Source organism: Bison bison, unplaced genomic scaffold (assembly GCF_000754665.1).
Source record: "Bison bison bison isolate TAMUID 2011002044 unplaced genomic scaffold, Bison_UMD1.0 scf7180017864041, whole genome shotgun sequence".
NCBI classification, from domain to species: Eukaryota; Metazoa; Chordata; class Mammalia; order Artiodactyla; family Bovidae; genus Bison; species Bison bison.
Window position 1 is genome coordinate 2,599,886 of NW_011494613.1, and position 23,848 is coordinate 2,623,733.

At 38.9% G+C, this 23,848-nt stretch overlaps 1 protein-coding gene across 2 annotated transcripts in view; it reads right to left on the minus strand.

The window, feature by feature from the left end:
* The window catches only part of SLC25A21 (solute carrier family 25 (mitochondrial oxoadipate carrier), member 21), a 529,689-nt gene that overhangs the window by 15,356 nt on the left and 490,485 nt on the right, over positions 1–23,848 (minus strand). For both annotated transcript variants that reach the window (XM_010835322.1, XM_010835323.1), the window contains one exon: positions 14,092–14,256. In XM_010835322.1, coding sequence (XP_010833624.1) covers positions 14,092–14,256 — 165 coding nt within the window. The remainder of the gene's footprint in view (positions 1–14,091; positions 14,257–23,848) is intronic.

Genomic DNA, 23,848 nt, shown 5'->3' on the forward strand with positions numbered 1-23,848 from the left:
TGCCATGAAGTGATGGGACAAGATGCCATGATCTTAGTTTTCTGAATGTTGAGTTTTAAGCCAACTTTTCCACTCTCCTCTCTCACTTTCATCAAGAGGCTCTTTAGTTCTTCGCTTTCTGCCATAAGTGTGGTGTCATCTGCATATCTGAGGTTATTGATATTTCTCCTTGTAAATATTTCAATAGCATTTTTCATAGAAATTAAAAAAAAATACAACTCATATGGAATCACAAAAATACCAAAAGTAGCCAAATCAACCTTGAGAAAGATGAATAAAAGAGGAACACATTTCCTAATTTCAAAATATATTGCAAAGCTATGTTAATTAAGATAGCATGGTACTGACACAAAGACAGACATAGAGACCAATGGAACAGAATAGTAAGCCCAGAAACAAATCCAAGCATGTAGTAAGTGTAAGTGCAAATGTTAATCACTCAGTTGTGTCAACTCTTTGTGACCCTGCCAGGGTCACAAAGTCCATGGAATTCTCTAGGCAAGAACACTGGAGTGGGTAGCCATTCCTTTCTCCAGGGGATCTTACCAACCCAGGGATGGAACCTGGGTCTCCTGGACTGCAGGCAGATTCTTTACTGTCTGAGCCACCAGGGAAGCCCAAGCATATATGGTCAATTAATCTTCAACAAAGGTGCCATTGGCCTTAGCAATGATTTCATCAATATGACACCAAAAGCACATAGACATGTGGGACTATGTCAAAAAACTTCTGAACAGCTAAGGAAACAAAAGAGTAAAATAAAAACTTATGGAGTGGGAGAAAATATTTGCAAGCCATACATATGATGAGATGTTACTATTAAAATATATAAGGATCTCCTATAATTCAATACCAAGAAAACTAATAACCGGATTTAAAGATGGGTGAAGGACTTGAATAGACATTTTCCAAAGGAGACTTACAAATGGCCGGCAAGCATATGAAGAAACGCTCAATGTCATTAATAGTCTGGGAGATGTAGATAATCTGGGAAATGTAAATCAAAAATACAGTGAAATCTCATTTCACATGTGTGACGATGGCTACTATAAAAAAACACAAAAGACATGTGTTGGTGAGAACACCAACCTCACCAACCTCTCCAATGTGGAAACACTGGAACACTTGTACATTGTTGACAGAAATGCAAAATGATGTAAGCTTTATAGAAATCAGTATAGAAGTTTCTCAAAAATTAAAAATAGAAGTATTATATAATCCAGCAACCCCACTTCTTAGTATTTCTCCAAACAAAATGAAATAAAAATCTCAGAGTAATATTAGTACTCCTATATTCATCATTGGAGCTTCCTGGGGGCTCAGTGGTAAAGAATTCACCTGCAATGCAGGAGATGTGGGCTTGATCCTGAATCAGGAAGATCCCCTGGAGAAGGAAATGGCAACCCATTCCAATCTTCTTGCCTGGGAAATCCCACGGACGGAGAAGCCTGGCAGGCTACAGTCCATGGGGTTGCAAAAGAATCAGATATGGCTTGTGACTAAACAACAACAACAAATTCATCATAGCAGTATTCACAACAGCCAAGATACGTATACAACCAAAATGCACATTGACAGATAAATGGATTAAAAATGTGGTATATATATACTGCTGCTGCTAAGTCGCTTCAGTCGTGTCCGACTCTGTGCGACCCCACAGACGGCAGGCCATCAGGCTCCCCCGTCCCTGAGATTCTCTAGGCAAGAACACTGGAGTGGGTTGCCATTTCCTTCTCCAATGCATGAAAGTGGAAAGTGAAAGTGAAGTCACTCAGTCGTGTCCGACTCTTAGCGACCCCATGGACTGCAGCCCACCAGGCTCCTCTGTCCATGGGATTTTCCAGGCAAGAGTACTGGAGTAGGGTGCCATTGCCTTTTCCAGTGGAATACTATTCATCTTTACAAAGAAGGAAATTCTGCAATATATAACAATATGGATGAACCTTGAGGGTACCATGTAAAGTGAAATAAGCCAGTCACAGACAAATACTGCATGATTCCACTTATATGAGATACCTAAAATTGTCAAATTCATAGAATCGAAGAATGGAACAATGGTTGCCGGGGGTGGGGGAGGGGGAAATGAGTTACAAATCAACAGGCATAAAGTTTCAGCTAAGCAAGATGAGTGAGTAAGCTCTAGAGATCTGCTGTACAATGCTACCTACAGACAATAATAAATTAAGCATTTAAAATTTGTTGTATGTAGATATCATGTTAGGTGTTTTTACCATAATAAAGTAAATTAAAAAAAATTATGGTAAAAAAGGTCACCTAGCCCAAGTAAAATATTTTTGATAGATCACATATTAATTATGTAAATGGATATTAATGTTAATAAAAAATCTATTCTGTTACTAAACATTTTCAACTAACTTCCATAATTTGTTCCAACTGTCATCAATCAGTAAACTTCCTTTGTTCCTAACCCACATTCCTCATGCATATGCCTAAGTTATTTTACTCCAGTTTTTTGCTCCCTTGCAAGGGCAATCAACTGTCACCATTCTCAATGTAATTCATCATGACTTAAAAGCCATTACTGCAATAACCTTTTATTCCACATGGTTAAAAATTATACTTCCTCTCAAATATTTGAGCAGTAGTAGTATTTCCCTATCTATAGATGAGTTTTATTTTTTTCCTCTAAATATTTTCTAATTTTCTCATAAAATATGGGACTTTAAACTGGAGCTGAGTAGCCTCACATGTTAGTGGCTATCATACGCATTGACTTCATTTTGTGATAGCAATGCAAAGTCCAACATTCATAATTTTCAAACATTATTTAATTCCCCTGCAAACCTTTTAAGGATAATGATAACATTTCATTTAACAAATAAGAAAACTGAGATACAGAGACAGGTATAATTTGTCAAAGAGACATGGCTAACTAGTAAGTATCATAATTGGGAATTATATTCAGGTCTCTTATTAGAATTCTCTGGCTGTTTTCTTCACATTGCAATCTTGGATTAAATGCAGAGTTAAAGAAATATGTTTACCAGCCTCTGTTTGGGAAGATCAATGAATTTTCCTAACAGGACATACTGTTTATAGACTCCACAGCTTGACAAGAGACACTGATTTAGTTGTTTAGTTGTTGCTCATATCCGATTCTTTACAACCCCTGGAATGCAGCACATCAGGCTCCTCTGTGCTCCACTGTCTCCTAGACTTTGCTCAAATTCATGTCCATTGAGTCAACAATGCTATCTAACCTTCTCATCCTCTGCCATCCCCTTCTCTTTTTGCCTTCAGTCTTTCCCAGCATCAGGGTCTTTGCCAACGAGTTGCCTCTTTGCATGAGGTGGCCAAAGTATTGGAGCTTCAGCTTCAGCATCAGTCCTTCCAATGAACACTCAGGCCTGATCTCCTTTAGGATGGACTGGTTGGATCTCCTTGGAGTCCAAGGGATTCTTAAGAGTCTTCTTCAACACCACAGTTCAAAAGCATTAATTCTTTGGCACTCAGCCTTCTTTATGGTCCAACTCTCACATCCATACATGACCACTGGAAAAACCATAGCTTTGACCATACAGACCTTTGTTGGCAAAATGATGTCTCTGCTTTTTAATACACTGTCTAGGTTTGTGATAACTTTCCTTTCAAGGAGCAGTGTCTTTTAGTTTCATGGCTGCAGTCACCATCTGCAGTGATCTTGGAGCCCAAGAAAATAAAATTTGTCACTGCTTCCACTTTTTCCCCTTCTATTTGCCATGAAGTGATGGGACCAGATGCCATGATCTTAGTTTTCGAATGTTGAGTTTCAAGCCAGCTTTTCCACTCTCCTCTTTCACTCTCATCAAGAGGCACTAATTAAGCGATCCCTAAACATTGGTGGCAGTAATGTTCCACAACCAAGTGGGAACATAAGACTCAAAATAGTTAACAATCAACACACTACCTATTTGTAACTAATTTAACCATCTAATCCAAACATACAGTAGTAAAGACTGTACCAATAATTTAAAGCAATGGCACTTAAGGAGTTAATATTCAGAGAGGCAAAAAATATCTTGATCAAGAGAAGCATGTGCCTCCTTTTTTAACCTTCCCTGGCAGGGACTCTGATGCCTTGGTTAGTGACTGGCCAACTGGCTGCTCGCTTGATAAACAGAGAACCTTCACCCATCTCACAGGCCTTTATGATTAGGGTCTGGCATCTTCAAGAAGACATTCCACACAGAGGTATGCCAGATGGAGGGGGTTAAGGAAGATGGGAAAAGCAGGATTTGTTAGCTAGTGAGAACTAGGGGTGGTGAGGGAGACTGGCCAGAAAGCCTGCTGCTTCCTACAAGGCAAGGCTGAGCAAATTGCAGTGATGGGCTTCTCATTTAAGGGAGTTCAGCATGAAAATATACATTGAAGTCCACTCTTAGAATCCTCCTACCTCATGTCAACCCAAATCACATTTCCTTTGCTGCAATTCACTTACCCTTTAATTCCTCTTGGTACCACACCAAATCTGAATTCCTCTCTGATTTTAGTTTTGAGTCATTTTTACAGAGTTCCTAACGACCCAGCTTAAAGTCACTATACCCTGCTTCCTCAGACAACCTTAGAATGAGCACCCTGACAGGACCATTCTCTGTTCAGGACTGGCCTTGGATGATCCTAGAGTGGCTTTCATGTTGCTTGTCAAAAATTGCTAAACTGGGTTTGCCATTTGAAGAACTAAAATTACTGTTTAGAAGTGACTAAAAGAGAATGCTATAAAATGCTTTGGATAAGAAAATTAAAGACAATATGCTAGTCCTACAAGGAGTCGCATGATTTTCGGGGTATCATAAAGTATTTCTTTGAAGAACTCTTTTATTCACCTCCCTCCTCCCGCAGTGGGTAAGGAAACTTTTTGATGATGTGAATGTTATGATCATAACAAGAGCAATTCAAAAAGAATTGAACATTTTGATAAATCAATTAATTAGTGATTAGATTACATATAAACATGGTCAAAACCAATTTTAATAGATCAATCTCACTATTTCTATAACTTTACAGATGGTCACATTAATTTTCTGCTCAATTCCATCCCTTTCATAGTACATCATCATCAACAATTGAAGGGTGATCGTGATGGAGTCCTTCGTTTGTCAAGGCCACAAGTAAGAGGTAATACAAACATAAAGCTCATGATGTATCCTCATACGAAGAAACAGCAGAAAACCCAGTCTGGTAATAAATTTCACTCCAAAGCCCAGAGCCTCTTAAAGGAAGGGGCTGTGCCTTGTCACATTCATTCAGGTATACTGGACCTGACACATCATAGGTGTCTAATAAATGCTGTATCTCTCCTCTGTAAAAACATAATACACAAAGAACCAAGGTCTCAGAAGCAAATTGCAAAGGAGGTGCCTACACAAGGCACCTGCACAACCACAAGGCAAATAATAGCAGCTTAGCACTGCCTTCCCACAGCTGGCTGCAGCTGTCATGAAAATGATGTGGTATGTCGAAATAGTTGCCTCCTGGTAACTGAGCAAGAAGGCAGACTGAGTGAGAGTGAACTGCCCTTTTTTTTTTTAAAGAAGAAATTTGCATGTTAGATGTTGTTAGTTTCAGTGAATGCAAGTCAACTAAAGTCAGCTCTCAGTATGCACCTTTCATTTTCTCTAATCTTGGCTCTCTTTTGTTGTTTTGTTCATAAACTTTTGTTGTTTAGTTCATAAACTTTGACAAAAACATTTTTTCCCCGATGTTATGGTATTGGGGTGTCTTGTCCCCCAGTGAAAATACCTCTATTGGAGCTTAATTAAAAGTTACAGTTGTTTCCATTCACAGATATCAGAAGAATCTATTACAGTGTTTGTTTTTTCTTCATGTGAGATAATTTGGGGAAATGCTAGCTCCTCACTCCACAGAAGGTCATTAAAATGAGATGATTTAATTGATAAGCATTCTTTAAGGAATGTGGAATATTCCCAAGATCCTATCCTTGTAGGGCTCTGGGCTTTGGAATGAAATCAAAGTCTTGTTAACTCAACATCTGATTGTAGCCATTCAGAAAATAGCCATGAAAATTCCTTTCCCCTCCTAAGATAATTGTTTTTTAAAGGGTTGTGATTTGTAAAATAATTGTAAAATAAAGGTCTTGCACACATAGCCAGAATTATAAGATACAGACAATGTCAAAATGGGTTTGGGTTTAAGAATAACAGTTATCACTTTATTATTTCATATATATATATACAGACACGTATATACATACCTCTAATATCTATTATTTATAAGTATCTCTCTATAAATAAATAAATGTAGAGAGATAATACCTTCTGAGAGTCAATTATATCACTGAGTATTAGCATAAAAAATGCAGGAAAGTATTAATATGTTTCCTTGGGAACCCAGTAGAACTTTTCTGTTTTTGTGTATTCTATTCCTTGCCTTAATAAAAACACTGACCCAAAGGAAAACCAAGGAAAACTAACAAACCAGGATCCCCAAACAAAATTCTAAATGTTGAGAAGTCAGGACAAGGACACACTGAGATGCTTTGAGGTGGAGTTGGGCACATGATCAAGAAGATGTCTTTGAACCAAGTTTACTTCATGAGGTTCTGCTTCTGGACTTCTATACATGAGACTTTCCCATACCCGTTTAGTTGCACTAACATGACATGCCCCCTCAGTTAAATCACTGAAGGGGACTCAACTGCCTTACCACCATGACTCAAACATTCTGGCCAGCTATCCTCTGCAGCTTCCACTGCCTCCGTCCCCTGGTTCACCCCAAACCAGCCACCCTCCTCCTCCCCATGCCTCTTTCTGCTTCTGTGCACTCACATATTCTATTCTCTCTGGTGTCTGCTCATCTTCTTCATCTTGGCCTGACTAAGCCTCATCCTTGAGCTGCAGCCTAAACATCTCTTTTGAAGGAAAGCCTTTCCTATATTCTCACCCTACCCTGCCATGGGTCTAATTAGGATCTTTGGTTGAAAATTCCCACAGGTTCATAGTTGTCTTTCATGGCACTTATCACAATTGCCACAATTCAGTTCCCTGTATAATGACTTGTTTATTGTCTGTCTCCTTGACTAGAATGTAAACCCCATTAAGGCAGGAGCAGAGCTGACAGTGAGATGGTGCCCGGCCTCCAATGATAGATGTGCCATGAATACTTCTGGAATGAATGAATAGAAGGCACCCACTGAGAATCTAAAGCCACTTGCACCTCATTTCCATCCACTTGGGTGGTACCTGACGGGAAACTTTTGGGCCTGAGGTTTATTTAAGAAAGTGCCTGAACCCCTGCCCTGCTCCCCTCCCCCAGGCCCTCCTCCCCCTACAACACATACGCCACCGCCACCCCCCCAACCCCGCCCCAAGGGAGTCTGTGAAAACTGCCAATGAAAGATACCACTTTTTACCACAGAATCTTGTCACATGTCCTGGAATTTTCTAGATAATATATACTTGTAGTTTTACCCCAGTGGTTACCAGAAAGGAGAGTTGTTCTTAATGAAACTTTAATGCTCTTGGCCTTCCCATTACCGGATGATTGGTAAGACTAATGATCAAGTAAGAGAGAATCAGAAAAATAAATGGTCATAAATTAAATCCCACTATGATCTAATCCTACTGAGATTCTTCTTTTCAAAATATAAACAGCTCTGTCTAAGTTCTCCTCTGGAACCCAAAGGTGCATTTGTCATTCTGCTCAGTGCACACCTTAGGGAAGGACAGAGCTCTAAATCATGAAACCAACACATTCCCACATTTCTTCTGATAAACTGAAGTGTGTCTGGCACCACCCTCAGACTTTCTACAGAATTTACAAAACAAAGAAAATGTTAAAAATCAAAAGAGAAACATTTGTGTTGCTTAAAAGGCAATCTTTTCTGAATATTACCTTATGAGAAAATAAAGTGTTTGACTTAATGCTGTCCATAGTAAAACGACCACAGGGACAGGTCTAAATGGTTTATTAAGTAAGAAAGATTGAACTTATGAAAAATTGTTCTCTCCTAGAATATTTCTAACCCACACATGTAATTTATATTATGGCAGAATTCAACACAAAAGGTCTATTGTTTTTGGCAAAACAACCTGCAAACACGCTTAATTAGGATGCAAACTAAAAGCAGTTAATACTGTTGGCAGCCATGTGCTTTAGACAGCAGTTTCTACTCTTATCATTATTTTACTTATGGAAACATAGGAAAAGCAGTAAACATGGAACTAGAAGACAAAAGTTATCAAAGCAATGTAACATTTAAGTTTTAGGATTCCCATTTGTGTGCCACCATCACAAATAAAATGCTTTGAACACCCTATCTAGGAATGAAAATGAAATAAATTGGTTTTGCAATGAAAGCTTACCTTCATTAATATTTTAAAAAGATGTCAGTGTTTAAAGTAATTAATATGTATTTCTAGAAGGCTTTACTTTGAGACGTGATGGCCTCTTTCTGAGAAGGGATAATTCTTTATACTGACATTGCATTCCATTTACTGAAAGATGAAAATGAATGTCGCCATTAAATGAATTCCATGGTCACTTACTATTCAAAGCAAACATTTCTATTGTAGCCATCTATTCAATATCTTATAGGAACATCTACGTTTTCAAACTGGTAATGCCCAGCTCTTCCAGGGTTATGTCTTATAATTCTTTGTTTCTATGGATCAGAGACTAAGGAGGTGAAAAGGGAGGACCAGTTTCCAGGTCTGAATGGGGTAAAAGTAGAATCTGGTTACACTGACTGGATAGTCTACCAAGTTCACTTATTTAAATTTTAGTAACCATTTTAAAGTGACAGTTTATGTGTGACACAAGTCAAGGTAAGATGCAGATGTAGCACTACAAGGAATAGCAGAACGAGTTCTCCCTCCGGTTCTTTCCTTCCCTCTGCTGTATGCTGCTGCTGCTGCTAAGTCACTTCAGTCATGTCCGACTCTGTGCGACCCCATAGACGGCAGCCCACCAGGCTCCTCTGTCCCTGGGATTCTCCAGGCAAGAATACTGGAGTGGGTTGCCATTACCTTCTCCGCCCCCTGCTGTATACCTTCAGATGGATTATGTCAGTAACTTTCACCTTGGGGCCTTTACTTACTGTTTCTATTTCCTCACCTGAAAATGTCAGTCATTGTGACAAGGATCAGGCAAAATCATGGAGTTTACAAAAATGATTTTAGTAGTACAGAATGGCATAGGAGGTCAGGATATCTCAGCGAAACATGAAAAAGGAATCTACCAGAGATCATCAATCTGAAGAACTAAAGTTAAAAACTTCAGGGTGGATATCTGACCTGAGTTATCTGAACTCACTGTTTCAAGTTCTTATTTTAACTCTGTAGACACAGAGTTGAATAAAATGTGAAAAAGTTAACTAGGTACTCTATAAGATTATATTAAAATTTTCACTGATTTATTTCCTATTATAAAATTTATACAGGCTTCTTGTAGAGGCTTCCAACAGCTCAGAATGCTATAAAGAAAAAGTACTTTTCCTGCACTCTGCTTTTTCTTACACTTCCCTCCCCGCCAACTTAACACACACACACACATGCACATGGCTCTTGACTTCCACTCCTCAGATATGATCATATGGACAGTTTCTTATAAAATCAAATACTTTGAAAATGGAAAATATTGGTAGACAGTTTATAAAGTTTAGAAAATATTAAAGAAAAATCTAGAATTATCTCATGCCAGTCAGAGTTGATGAAATCTCAAATTCCCTTGGGACAACAGAATGAACAATTTCTGGGTGAGGAAACTGAAACAACAATCCTGTAAACAAACTGTCCGGAGTGTATGGCTGGAGCCGTCCTAGAGCGAAGACGGAAAAAAGCCTTCAAGGAACACCACCTCCTCCTCGTGGTTAACAACTTGATGACGTTCTTCAACATGTTTTAATGATTATCATACCTTCCCCTGCACAAAGCATTGATTTATTATGGTTTAAATTTAAAGAATACTGGTTTCCCAGTTCTGAATCAGGCTTAGATTACAGAACACATAAAATCAATGACTTTGTTCTAGGCAAAAAACCCCTAGAAAACAAAACCCACAACGAACCCCACAGTGTTCATTTAAGTGCAAAAGGAACAGTTCTGGGGAAAAGCTCTTCACACTGTTCTGCATGCTGACTGTCTCCACTACCCTCCTCGCTGCCCTACTTCTCCCCGTCCCTGTCAGCAGCAGCCCCCACGCCTAACACTTCCACAGCACCTTAAAATTCACAAACTTCACTTGCTATTTATTTTAATCCTCAAAACCATTTTGTCAGGTAGAAAGAACACTCTTTGCTTTTCAATTTACAGATTTAAAATACTCAGATGCTCAAAGCGTTACAGTGATTGGCCCATGATCATTCTCCAGAAAATGAATGTTCAAGTGCCTGTGCCTCTGTTTCTGCTTTGCAAATAAGATCATCTATACCACTTTTCTAGATTCCACATATATGCATTAATATATGATATATATGGATACCAAGGGGAAGGAGGGAAAGAGGAATTGGGAGATTGGGACTGACACATACACGCTATTGATATAAAATAGCTAACTAATGAGAACCTGTATAGCACAGGGAACTCTACTCAGTGCTCTGTGGTGACCTAAACGGGAAAGAAATCCAAAAAAGAGGAGGTACATGTATACATATAGCTGATTCACTTTGCTGTACAGTAGAAACTAACACAACACTGTAGGGCAACTACACTCCAATAAAAACTAAATAAAATAAAAAAAAGTATGCTCGCCTTGGGTATACCGATGATGTCTGGCTGTCTGTCTCCATCTTAGGGCCCTCCTCTCAAGATTCCACACGCAATCACTGCCTCAATGTCTGTACTTTGGAGTTCAAAGGTAGTTAAATCAGTTTTCCAGGCTCAGGAAATAATTTTTTCCCCAAATTTGTTCTTTTTCAATGGTATTCTTTCCCAATCAATGGCACCATTATCCTTCTAGTTGTTCAAACCCCAAACCTAGGAATCATCCCCACCCACCACTCTTTTATCAACATGCACACAGACTCCATCACCACATCCTACAGATTCTGGCTCAAATCGACCCACTTCTTCTTGTCTTCACCATGAATACTAGTTCATGACCCCCGCATTGCATATAACAATCATTTCCATGTTATACTCTGTCTTTTGCTCACTACCCCACTCTACCCATTTTCCACGCTGCAGCCAGAATTATCATATAATTCCCCTGCTTAAAATCTTCTGTTGGCTTCCCAGTGCTCTTCAGATAAACAGAAGAATCCTTAGTGTGGCCTATAAGGGCCAATATAATCTGAACCCTGTGAACTGGCAAGATAAATGAGCTCTTTCCATAATTTCAGAATACTATGATGTCTTTTAACTAATAAATACATGTTTAAGCTTCTGCTTTTTTCACAACGTGTAAAATTTAATAACTTAAGTGTATTGATTAATTATTAAATGAAGTTTGTATTTGTGGACTTTTTTAAAGCATTAGTAACATACAGTCAGGCTTCCCAGATGGCTCAGTGGTAAAGAATGTGCTCATCAATGCAGGAGACTTGGGTTTGATCTTTGGGTTAGGAAGATATCCTAGAGAAGGAAATGGCAACCCACTCCGGTATTTTTACCTGGGAAATCCCATGGACAGAGGAGCCCGGCAGGCTACAGTCCACAGGGTATCAAAGAGTCAGACACAACTGAATGACTAAACAACACAACACATAATCATATATAAATCTTATTGATCTTTCTGAAATTCTTCCTTAGATATAACCAAATTCATATTATTATGATAATATATGCATTAAAATAATGCACAAATAAATGTAATGAGATATATATTATTTATATAATATTTGTAAATTATTCATTTCATTGTGTGTAATTTCTATTTGCTTCAAGCCTTTGGATAGCTAGAGAAAGAGGTATGGACATTTCTCCCACATTGTATGAATCACTCAGCTCAGAGTTTAAAAAAACATCAGCTTCACGGGTGTGTGGCTTGTGCAGTTGCCCAGAGCCTGCACTTAGAGGAGCCCCATGCTTGGTTTATTGCTCCACAATTTTTTGTATGCATGCTCAGTCGTGTTTGGCTCTTTGCGATCCCCTGGACTGTAGGCCACCAGGCTCCTCTCTCCATGAAATTTTTCAGGCAAGAATACTGGAGTGGGTTGCTATTTTACTCTTCCAGGGGATCTTCCCAACCCAGGGATCAAACCAGTCTCTTGCATCTCCTGCACTGGCAGGCAGATTCTTTACCACTAGTGCCACCTGGGACACTACGGTTGCTGTCTTGAAATTGGGTTGTTTTTTTTCTGTTTTTTGACCTTACCATGCCAGTATGCAGGATCTTAGTTCCCTGACCAGGGATAGAACCCATGCCCCTTGCAGTGAAAGCATAGTGTTTTAACCACTGGACTGCCAGGGAAGTCCCTTGAAATTCTTAGTTTTTTAAAATTAATTTATTTTAATTGGAGGCTAATTACTTTACAATATTGTATTGGTTTTGCCATACATTGATATGAATCAGCCATGGGTGTACATGTGTTCCCCATCCTGAAGCCCCCTCCCACCTCCCTCCCCATCCCATCCCTCAGGGTCATCCCAGTGCACCGGCCCTGTGCACCCTGTCTCATGCATCGAACCTGGACTGGCAATCTATTTCACATATGATAATATACATGTTTCTATGCTATTCTCTCAAATCATCCCACCACTGACTTCTCCAACCCAGTCCAAAAGGACTTAATTTTTGAACGTTTTCATTTTGCCCTGGGTTCCACGGATTATTTAGCCTGTTTCTGCTAAAAGCATTTTTTTAATATATTGAAAGTTGAACTCTCTCATGTCATCCAGGACCAAAGTATTTATTGCACTCTATTTCTGTATTTCATGAGCCCAACAGGAGAAGGACACTGAGGACTGCCAGTGTCAGAACTGTCACTCATTGGGGAAATCTATCTATTCTGTGGTTATTCATTGATTTCAGATGAACAAAACATGAGCTTATGCTAAATAAGTGAGATTTCTGGTTAACAATTTTGGCTAATGAGTGAGACAACGTCAATGGAAAGTTAATTGGGAACATGCCTTGGATTTAGCTGTTACTTGGAAGATCCCTTGGAGAAGGGAAAGGCTACCCACTCCAATATTCTGGCTTGAAGAATTCCATGGACTGTATAGTCCATGGGGTCACAAAGAGTCAGACACAACTGAGTGACTTTCACTTCCACTTTTTGAGATAAGTACTGACCTAGATTAAAAGGGATAACTGGAAAAAAACAAGTACAACCAACACTACTTTGCCAAATCAGGTGACAGCCATATCAGGAATATTTTTATGCTTTATAAAAAGTTCTTCAATATTTTTGTACTAGGCAAAATGAAGAACTGAACTCCTGTGGGAAAATACCTGCATGTGAAAAATGTTTCCCCATTTGGTGCTTCCAGAATTACATATTTGATTGCAAGCAAGCACTATGATGGTGGGATAAAAGTTTGTGATGCTGTAGTGAAAGATGCTCATTTTAAATCACATGACGTGCTACTTTTATTTTATCAAAGTGGAAAGGCTGCTGACATACGTGAGTTACTGTTAAAAATTATTATTGTTATTTCATGTCAAAAGTGAATGATTAGAAGAGTTAATTTAATACTTACCCTAATTAACTTAGGTAAATTTTAAAATTACTATCTATATAAGATTTAAATTTTAGGCTGATAACTTTCTTTCATAAACTCAAAACGTATTTAGACTATGAAAATTTCAACTTTGAAAAAGTTATACTTCTGAGATAAAAATTAAGTAATAACAGTTTCTAGAAATTCCTATTAGAGATAAATGTGAAACATTCAGGTATAATCGCGTATTCTTCAAGAAGAATAATTTTGGTGTCAGACTTGGTTTCAGAGGTCTGCTTTGCTCTTTATTATGTGACTCTGGGCAATTTACTTGATCTTTCTAACTAAGTTTTAGTTTCTGAATTCAAAATAAAGATAACAATACTCAGTGAACAAGGCTGATGTGAGGATCAAACTAGGTAACAGATGTAAGAGTTCAGCACAGTGACTTGGAAGGATAAACACTCTACCTATGTAGCTACCATCATTGATAGGATTTTTCCTCCAGGATTTGAACCTATGAAATAGTTACCTTATTGACAGGAATAATGTTTTTGACATTGAAGTAGAAGCCAAAATAAACCATATTGAAAACTCCATGACGTCCCAAAGTTGCTGTAAATCCTTTGTTGAGGCCTCCGAGTCCCAAACCTTCCTTCTTAATGATGTGTCTTGCATAACTCATGGTGGATGGTTGCTGAAGGAGAGAGGAGCAAAGCCAGAAAGGTCATCTTTGGGACCATGAAACAGAGAAAAGTACCATTTCAGCTTCCCTTCAAGCCCAGAATTTTTAGGGACCTCCTCCTCCAAACATGAATTATCATGCCTAGATTCATGCTTTTTAAAATTAGGAAACCCCAAATGTAAACAAAATTGCATGCATGACAACAGGACTTAAAAGGAAGATTGTCGGTGGAGAAAAAATACCTTTGGTGGAATTAGTGAAACTAATGTCAGATAATGACTAGCATCATTTTCAACATGTCAATAGTTGCATCCAATTCTGGATCATCCACACTAATGGAGGGGATTAGCCATGAAGATAAACTAGAAATCCATAACCGTGCATAATCCAAAAGGAATGTATATTTGGCTCCTGAATCCAGTATATTTACCTTCCTAATTATGTTTTTCTAAAGCCAATGTTACAATTAGTCTTGATTCCATTGCCTCAATAGTTTAAACTGGCGTTAGGTTAGAAATCAGCCATGGATAAATAGCAGTTGATTGTAGATTTCCTCAAGAAAGTGGGCAATTAGTGTGTGTAACACTTGCTGTGATAAATGATAAATCAATGGTGTTGAGAGGACTGGGTTACTTTTAATTTACTTCTTTCTAGCCTTTGACTGATTACCCAAGGTTCAAATACCTTGACTGCTAGAATCCAGTCTATGCTCCTTTTGGAAATTGCTAAAGAAATCACTGCAGTTTGCTCTGAGGTTTATAATTCATTACAATACAATTACAACAATTCACATGAGTTTTTAAATAAGGTTGAGTGACTGTTTCCTTTTTTGGAGGTACAGCACAAAGGATATCTCTCCCTCTTAAATTTTGAATACTGAATAGCAAATAAGGGGAAATGTTCAGCGTTTAATTTTCTTTTTTTTTTTTCCCTATAAGGCAAGCACTGACATGACATTTGTTTGAAATTTCACTGGAGCAGGTTGCTGGAGTGGTCATGGCAGTCTGATGTACTTACTAAAAGTGTTTTCTTACCATATGCAATTAAGGCTGTGTCAGCCAAACAGAACAGGACAGATTCAATCAAGGCTTTTCATCCAACTTGTATTTGTAGCTTAGGTAATTAACCTGATACATTTAAATGAGTTTGTTTATAGAGTAAAATCCTATAGCTTTTACTGGTAAATGTTTTAGAAACTCTAGCTACAATTCTACACTCAACTTCTTTTTTTCATTTAAGAGGATTAATGACAATATATTAATCCTAAGAAAGCCCTTTTTTGTGACATGAAGGAAAAAAAACACATAGGAACACATCTTAAAACAATAAAAGCCATTTCATAGAGGAAAACAAAAAATCTCAGAAGGTTAAAATTCATTCTCTCTGCTACACAATGAGATTTTGTTGTTGTTGTTGTTGTTTTTGTTCTGGCACATTAACTATCAACTTAAATTATTTATTTTGGTTTTCAAAGGAGACTTGAGGACAAGTTCAGCCACAGTTCATTTCTGTTGGAAAGATTCTGAAGGTGCTGAGCAGGCTTCTGGGCACTGTGCTTGTGTTCTGAGAAAGGCAGCCTAGACGGCCGAGGAAAGCAGAGAGGCAGTTTTCCTGGGGATGGGAGAAACAGGGCAGAAGGGAGGCTGCCTGGGTCCACACTGGCCAACACCAGCTCTTCCTGCTTCTGGCCTAAGCTTTCTCTACATCCTCACCCACTCCCAGCACCTGAGAGCAGGAGAGACGGGGAGCTTAGAGATCATCTAGATTCTTCAGCAACAGAGGAACCAATGGCTTTAATTGAAAGTACAGATCAACATGTTTTCTAAGATCATGGCATCCAGTCCCATCACTTCATGGCAAATAGATGAGGAAAAAGTGTAAGCAGTGACAGATTTTATTTTCTTGGGCTCCAGAATTACTGCAGATGGTTACCAAAGCCCGAAATTAAAAGATGCTTGCTTGGAAGGGAAGCTACGACAAACCTAGACAGCATATTAAAAAGCAGAGATATCACTTTGCCAACAAAGGTCCATATAGTCAAAGCTATGATTTTTCCAGTAGTCATGTATGGATATGAGAATTGGACCATAAAGAAGGCTGAGGGCCGAAGAATTGATGTCTTCAAGTTGTGGTGCTGGAGAAGACTCTTGAAGAGTTCCTTGGACTGCAAGGAGATCCAAGCAATAAATCCTAAAGGAAATCAACCTTGAATATTCATTGGAAGGACTGATGCTGAAGCTGAAGCTCTAATACTTTGGCTGCTGCCGCTGCTGCTAAGTCGCTTCAGTCGTGTCCGACTCTGTGCAACCCCATAGACGGCAGCCCACCAGGCTCCCCCGTCCCTGGGACTACCTGATGCAAAGAGCTGGCTCATCGGAAAAGACCCTGATGATGGAAAAGACTGAGGGCAAAAAGGAGAAGACGGTGGCAGAGGATGAGATGGTTAGATAGCTTTACCACCTCAGTGGACACCAATCTGGGCAAACTTCAGGAGACAGTGAAGGAAGGGAAGCCTGGTGTGCTGTAGTCCATGGGGTCAAAAAGAGTCAGACACAACTTAGCGACTGAAAAACAACAAAGATGTTTTTAATCATTTTAAACTATAGTGTGCTAAACCATCAAAATGAAAAGAGAGGACTTCTATTAGGTCTTTTTAAAATGAATTTTTATTGGAGTATAGTTGATTTACAATATTGTGCTAGTTTCTGTTACACAGTAAAGTGAATCAACAATACATATATCCACTCTTTTTTAGATTCTTTTCCCATATAGGTCATTACAGAGTACTGAGTGGAGTTCCCAGTGCTATACAGTAGGTTCTTATTATCTATTTTATAAATAGTAATGTTGATATGTCAATCCAAATAACATTTACTGAGGGCTAACTGCCTGATTTCCACCAGTTTGGGTGTTTGGTGGACATGGGAAAATGTAACACATGGATTTTGACTCAAGTGCTTTGCTGAATTTGAACTCAGTTGTGAATAATTACGCAAATCAGAGGGTGGTTAGAAATAGGGGTCAGGGCTAGACAGTCCCAGCTTTGAGTCCCAGCAATACCATTTGCCAGGTTAAGCAGGTATTTAATTCTCTGGTTTATTCTCACTTTACTCATCTGTAAAATAAGGATAATAATAGAATCATCCTCATAGGATTGTTGGGATGATAAACAAGTCAATGAACTTTGCCCTGTGTAAGCATTTACTATACATTAGCTGTTAATAATAATGGCAATTATGATAATAATAAAACTAGTTATCATAGTAAAATAACAGGTAATTCCTTTTGGTGGCTGAAGACAGTGACAACCAAAAGGTGGAGGCTGATGTGAGGGAGAGAAGCTGGCTTCTTCCTGCTCATTCCTTCTGGCTGTTGTTTCCTTTGGCAGAGCCCTGAACCTTTGTGAGAAGGTCCTACAGAAATGTATCCAGAGTGCAAGATCATAGGACTGCTTCCTCTGAGACCCAACCATACCTACTCTTGGGGTAGAGATCTCTTTCGAGGGATAGTTCCTCAACCCAGGAAGCGGAAGATCCTGTAAACTGGTCTCTTCCCTACCACTTGGTAAACATCGTCAGTAAGAACCGTCCACGGGACAGGTCTATGGACAGTAGAAGCAAGGCCATCACACGGGAGCAAACTCTGAGAATGGAGAAGCACACTGACTGGTCCTCCACCTCACACAGTGTATTTACACCCTAGAGGGCACATACATGCAGGTTACCAGGTACCTGCAACACAAGAATTGCTCATTAGTGTCAGCCATCATCACAGATGTTTGATACTTTACATATATCGTCTTACTTAATCCTTTCAACAAGTGTATGGGGTGGGTATTATCATTACCTCCACTTAACAGATGAGGAAATTAAGCTACTTGCTCAAGATCACAAAGTGGAGGTTCCAGAACTCAAACTGAAGCTCCTCAGACTCAAAGTTCATGTTTTAATACTCTGCATGGTTTTGTCATCTGAACATATCTGGTTGCCCCTCTTAACAATCTGTAAGATGGGCAGCAGGTATATTCTCTGTATTTTACAGGTGAGAAACCAAGGATTGAGTAATATTTTAAGGGGAAAAGACTGAAAAATGGCTTAAGCAGAATTCTACATCTCAACCAATGGTGCTGTCATCCTTGTTGACTCATTCTTGTTATACATATGCTGTAAGATTTTCAGAGTTTGCTAATCCAACTGATGCAGGTAATAGATAAAATACAAATATATATTTCTGGCAACTTGGGACCTTGAGATAAAGAAAAATTTAAACTCTAATTCTCATAAGAATTAGAAGTGCCCTTTTTGCTTCATTCAGAGACATTGTATCACACATGTAAGCAAATATTTAATTAGAAAGGCAAAACCTGACTTCCACTAGGATGCTTAAATAGGAAAATATAGAATCATTTTGACTAGATCTCTGTAAACACAAGGAATTTTACTAAACTTATTTGATTACTGGGCTTCCATTTCAAAACAAAATGGTGACTGATTAGCATCATCAGCCAAATGATTCCAATACTATCCAACCCAGCAGGTCACCCACCAATTCAGTTTCCTCCCAATATTTAGATTCACTACAATTTTCATATTTAGTTACTGGCTGTGGCCCAAATTGCATTCTAAGTTTCCTAGATATACTTTTCATTGACTGCACCAGAGCTTCGAGTGTGGAAGAATAAGTGAGTCAGAATGTAGCTAATATTACCATATCACACTGCTCTCCACATTGGTTTAGAAAAATCTTCAGTTCATTGGTACCTGCCAGAAGTACTTCCATGTGAAGGAACTCAGAGACTAACTCTGATGTCAGCTATTGCCATTTGCTAATCCTGGGAACTCCCTGTTCCTTCATGCATTCATTTATTCAACAAGCACCTACTGAGCCCGACAAGGTACCACGCACTGTATTAGCCATCTAGTACGGTACTTTGCTCATATTCTGGAAACAAAAATATTTTTATCTTGCTTTTTATTTGGAGAGATATACTGAAAAATATTATATCTATCCATGAGAATATTCTATAATGATTATGAACTATGAAATAGAATTTCTGTAATTGTTGCAATACTATGGAAAACAGTATGGAGTTTCCTCAAAAAACTAGAAATAGAACTACCACATAACCCAGCAATTCTACTCCTGGGAATTTATCTGAAAAAATAAAAATAAAAAATTGAAAGATACAGGCACTCCAATATTTATAGCAGCACTGTTTATAACAGTCAAGATATGGAAGCAACCTGTATCCATCAACAGACTAATAGTAGATAAATAAGACTTGGTATACCCTGAGAAATCACCTCATACCTGTCAGAATGGCTAACATCAAATAGAACACAAATAGCAAACACTGGAGAGGATGTGGAGAAAAAGGAACCCTCATAAACTGTTTTTTTTTTTTTTGGAGGGGGCACCCGGATTTGAACCGGGGACCTCTTGATCCTCATAAACTGTTGGTGGGAATGTAAATTGGTGCTATCAGTATGGAAAACAGTATGGATGTTTCTCAGAAAAACTAAAAATTGAACTATCACATGACCCAGAAATTCTACTCCTGGGTATATATCTGAGAAAAACAAAACACTAATTCTAATAGACACATGCACCCCTTGTACACAGCAGCATTACTTACAATAGCTAAGGTTCGTAAGCAACCTAAGTGTCCATCAACAAATGAATGCATAAACAAGATATGGCACACACACACACACATAAACAGATGCAATGGAATAATACTCAGCCATGAGAAAGATTGAAAGTTGCTATCACTTATATATGGAATCTGAAAAATAAAGTAAAAAAGTGAACATAGAAAAAAGAAACAGACTCAGGTACAGAGAACAATCTAGTGGTTACCAGTGGGGGAGGGGCTGGGGGAGGGTAAGATAGAGGTAGGGGATTAAGAGGTATAAACTATTGTGTAAAAGGTAAATAAGCTACAAGGATATATTGTATAATACAAGGAATACAGTCAATATTTTATAATAACTATAAATGGAGTATAACCTTTAAAAATTGTGAGTCACTATGTTGTATACTTGCAATTTATATTGTACATCAACTATACCTCAGTTTAAAAAAAGATGTGCTACACATACACAATGGAATATCACTCAGCCATAAAGCAGATTGAAATTCTGCTATTTGCAGCAATGTAGATGGATAAAGAAATTATCGTGCTTAGTGAAATAAGTCAGACATAGAAAGACAAATAATGTATGATATTACTTAAATGTAGAATTAAAAAAATAATACAAATGAATGTATGTAACAAAACAGAAACAGACTCACAGACATAGGAAAAAACCAATGGGTATCTATGGGGAGAGGGGAGGGGAAGGGGTAACATTAGGGATATAGGATTAAGAGATACAAATTACTATGTATAAAATACATAAGCAACTAGGATGTATTGTACAGCACAGGGAATTACAACCATTATCTTGTAGTAACTTTTCATGAAATATAAATTGCAAAAATATTAAATCACTATGCTGCCCGCCTGAAGCACAAAAATATTCGAAATCAATATGCTTCAATAAAAAATTCTTTTAAAAATTAAAAGTCCTTGAAAGTATTAGTTGCTCAGTCACATCCAACTTTTTGCAATGCCATGGATGGTAACATGGAGCCTGCAATGCCAGGCTCCTTTGTCCTTGGGGATTCTCCAGGCAAGAAAAGTGTGGAGTGGGTAGCCATTCCCTCCTCCAAGGGATCTTCCCAACTCAGGGATCGAACCTGTATTGCAGGCAGATTCTTTACCATTTGAGCCACGAGGGAAGCCTAAAAGTTCTTAAAAGACTAAAGTAAAAGAGAAGATCTGGTGTTTAAACAATGCTCCCTGGCACCACTCTAGGGCCCTGATTCCTTCCTGAGAACCCAGAATCACCAACATATCACTGAGATGACTTATGGCAGCCCGAGCTATTTTTCCTGGAGTTTTTCCATCAAGGACTGGCCATAGTTGGCTCTGATTACCTTGTGAGATCACGGACAGAGGTTTCAGGCATTGTTCCTTGGGTAAATAGTTATCAGAGCATGGCCGGTAGGCACAGGCATGGGGTGTGTGTCAGAGAGAGATTTCCTCTCTCTCTAAAGTGAGAGAAGAGCGCTAGGCACACCATGTCCAAAGACAGCATGCTCCACGTGCATCTCTTTACCTGCTTCCCACGGCAAGGGGAACTTGGGTGCATTTTAGAGCCAATGGGATAAGGATGTTGCACTGGACTTCATCACATGACTAGAAAGCAAACCGGATATCTTTATACAAAGAAGTGAGTGTCCATATCTGGCCTTAAGAAAAATACTGCTTTGTTAAAAAGAGGACATCCAGTTGCTACACTTAGGTAGGAAAAATACCTTCGCTCAATTAGGAGATAGATCACATAAGCCCTTTGTTCCTCGAAGTCTTGAAGCATTTTCATAAATTAAAGAAAAAAAAAAGCCCCTTCCTTTTATTTGAGAACAAAATGTAAAAGAAGAGGAATTGGGCTCAAAAACCCCACAGTTACACATCTCTTTTTGCTTAGGTATTACACTAATTCGTCACTGCAGTTTATTTTACTAGGGCATGATTATGGACAAAAAGACATCCAAAATGTAATTATATTCTTTCTAGAATTTAGATTTGATGAGCAGGCCTATTTTTCAACAATCTGTGAGTGGAAAATAATTTGCTTTAAACAAACTCTTCCAGATGCTGAGCTACGTCAACACCACGTTGCTGCCCAATAACTGTCTGGAGGAACACAGGGCCTCCAGGTGATGAGATGTTGACCCTGTGCTTTGCCCGAGCATCGCTGGGAGAGCAGGAGGGAAGGAGGCTGGACTGTGGGCACAGACGTGCCTGGCAGCATGAAAGGACCCATTTGCTTTTTCATGGTTCCCCAAACATTTGTGATTTCCCCTTAAGCGTCTTCATTACCCACATTTCTTTATCCCAATGAAAACAGTGTTGTTTCTTGAAGGAGACGTCTATGTTAGTGCTCAGTTCATTGGAGCTAATAACTGATTAGGTTTTATTTCCACTCCCTATAAAGTCACCAACCTTACAGGGCAATGGGAGGATTTGATATCAGGTGTGTATGAGCACTGGAAAAGGCGGAAGGACCCACAGAATTTACCAGAGCGATTGGATTGGAGGGTGGGAGTGACAGAAATCATCAATTATTTTTTCTCCATATAGCTCTGTATTATGTAATTTGTGAAAAAAGTTACTTTGGTCATTTATAAAAATTGTATAAATTTTAAAACTCAAATAAAGGAAGAAACACGTGAGGCATCCAGCACAGAATCTGGCATCTAATGCATGTTCTGTAAATGGTAGCTATTATCATTACTTCAAAGTCTCAATTCTGAAAGCAAAAACCTAGGGTTTCTGGCACAGCCGAATGTAAGACTGAGATCTATTTTCTGTAAATGAAAATAGAGAGGCAACTTGGCTGCTGCCTTAGGTATTGCTGAAAGATAACTATATGAAAGGATTCGTACACATAATTCACTTTTCTGCCCACAAGAATCATAGACTGGAAAGAAATAATTTAGGTACTGAACAGCTTCCAGGCAGGATTTCACAGAGTAATGCAGGAAAAATTTGAACTTAACTCAATACATCATCATGAATGTTGACATGCCCTTGAAGCTGGCTTCTCACACTATCTGAAAATAGAGCCACACGTTCACTCTCTATGTAACTCAACTCCTCTCTTTCTTGAAAGCGAGGATCACAAAGTATCATCCTATTTGCTTTGTGTTGTGTCTACACAACACAACTAAGCTTAAGCATGTGTTCATTGCCTACGAAGAAAATAATCACTAAGCTTTGTGACACTGCTGCTCCTGCTGCTACTAAGTCGCTTCAGTTGTGTCCGACTCTGTGCGACCCTAGAGACGGCAGCCCACCAGGCTCCCCCGTCCCTGGGATTCTCCAGGCAAGAACACTGGAATAGGCTGCCATTTCCTCCTCCAATGCATGAAAGTGAAAAGTGAAAGTGAAGTCGCTCAGTCACGTCCGACTCAGCGACCCCATGGACTGCAGCCTACAGGCTCCTCCGTCCATGGGATTTTCCGGGCAAGAGTACTGGAGTGGGGTGCCATTGCCTTCTCCATTTGTGACACTGTACCTGACCTAATTGGTCTCTAATAGATAACTAGGGTTCCCTGGTAGCTCACTGGTAAAGAATCTGCCTGCCAGGGCAAGAAACACGGGCTCAATCCTGGATTGGGAACATCCCCTGGAGAAGGAAATGGCAGCTCGCTCCAGTATTGTTGCCTGGGAAATCCCAAGGACAGAGGAGCCTGGTTGGCTATATAGTCCATGGGGTTTCAACAAGTCAGATATGCTTAGAGACCAAACCACAACTGCAGATTATTAAGTTCCCAGGATACAGTGTATAGAGCTATATTTAATGGTGTTATCCCAAACCAGAATCAAACCCTGAACTAATTAAAAAAAAAAAAATCCCTATCTTTAGAGTCTATCATTGATGACACATTGGCTATTAGTTCATTGATCCTTAACTTTTATCATAGAGCTCAGGTGGAAGACTATTCTCTTCTTGAGCTGAACATCTTCAAAGACTAAATAGAGGTGAAGCAGGCT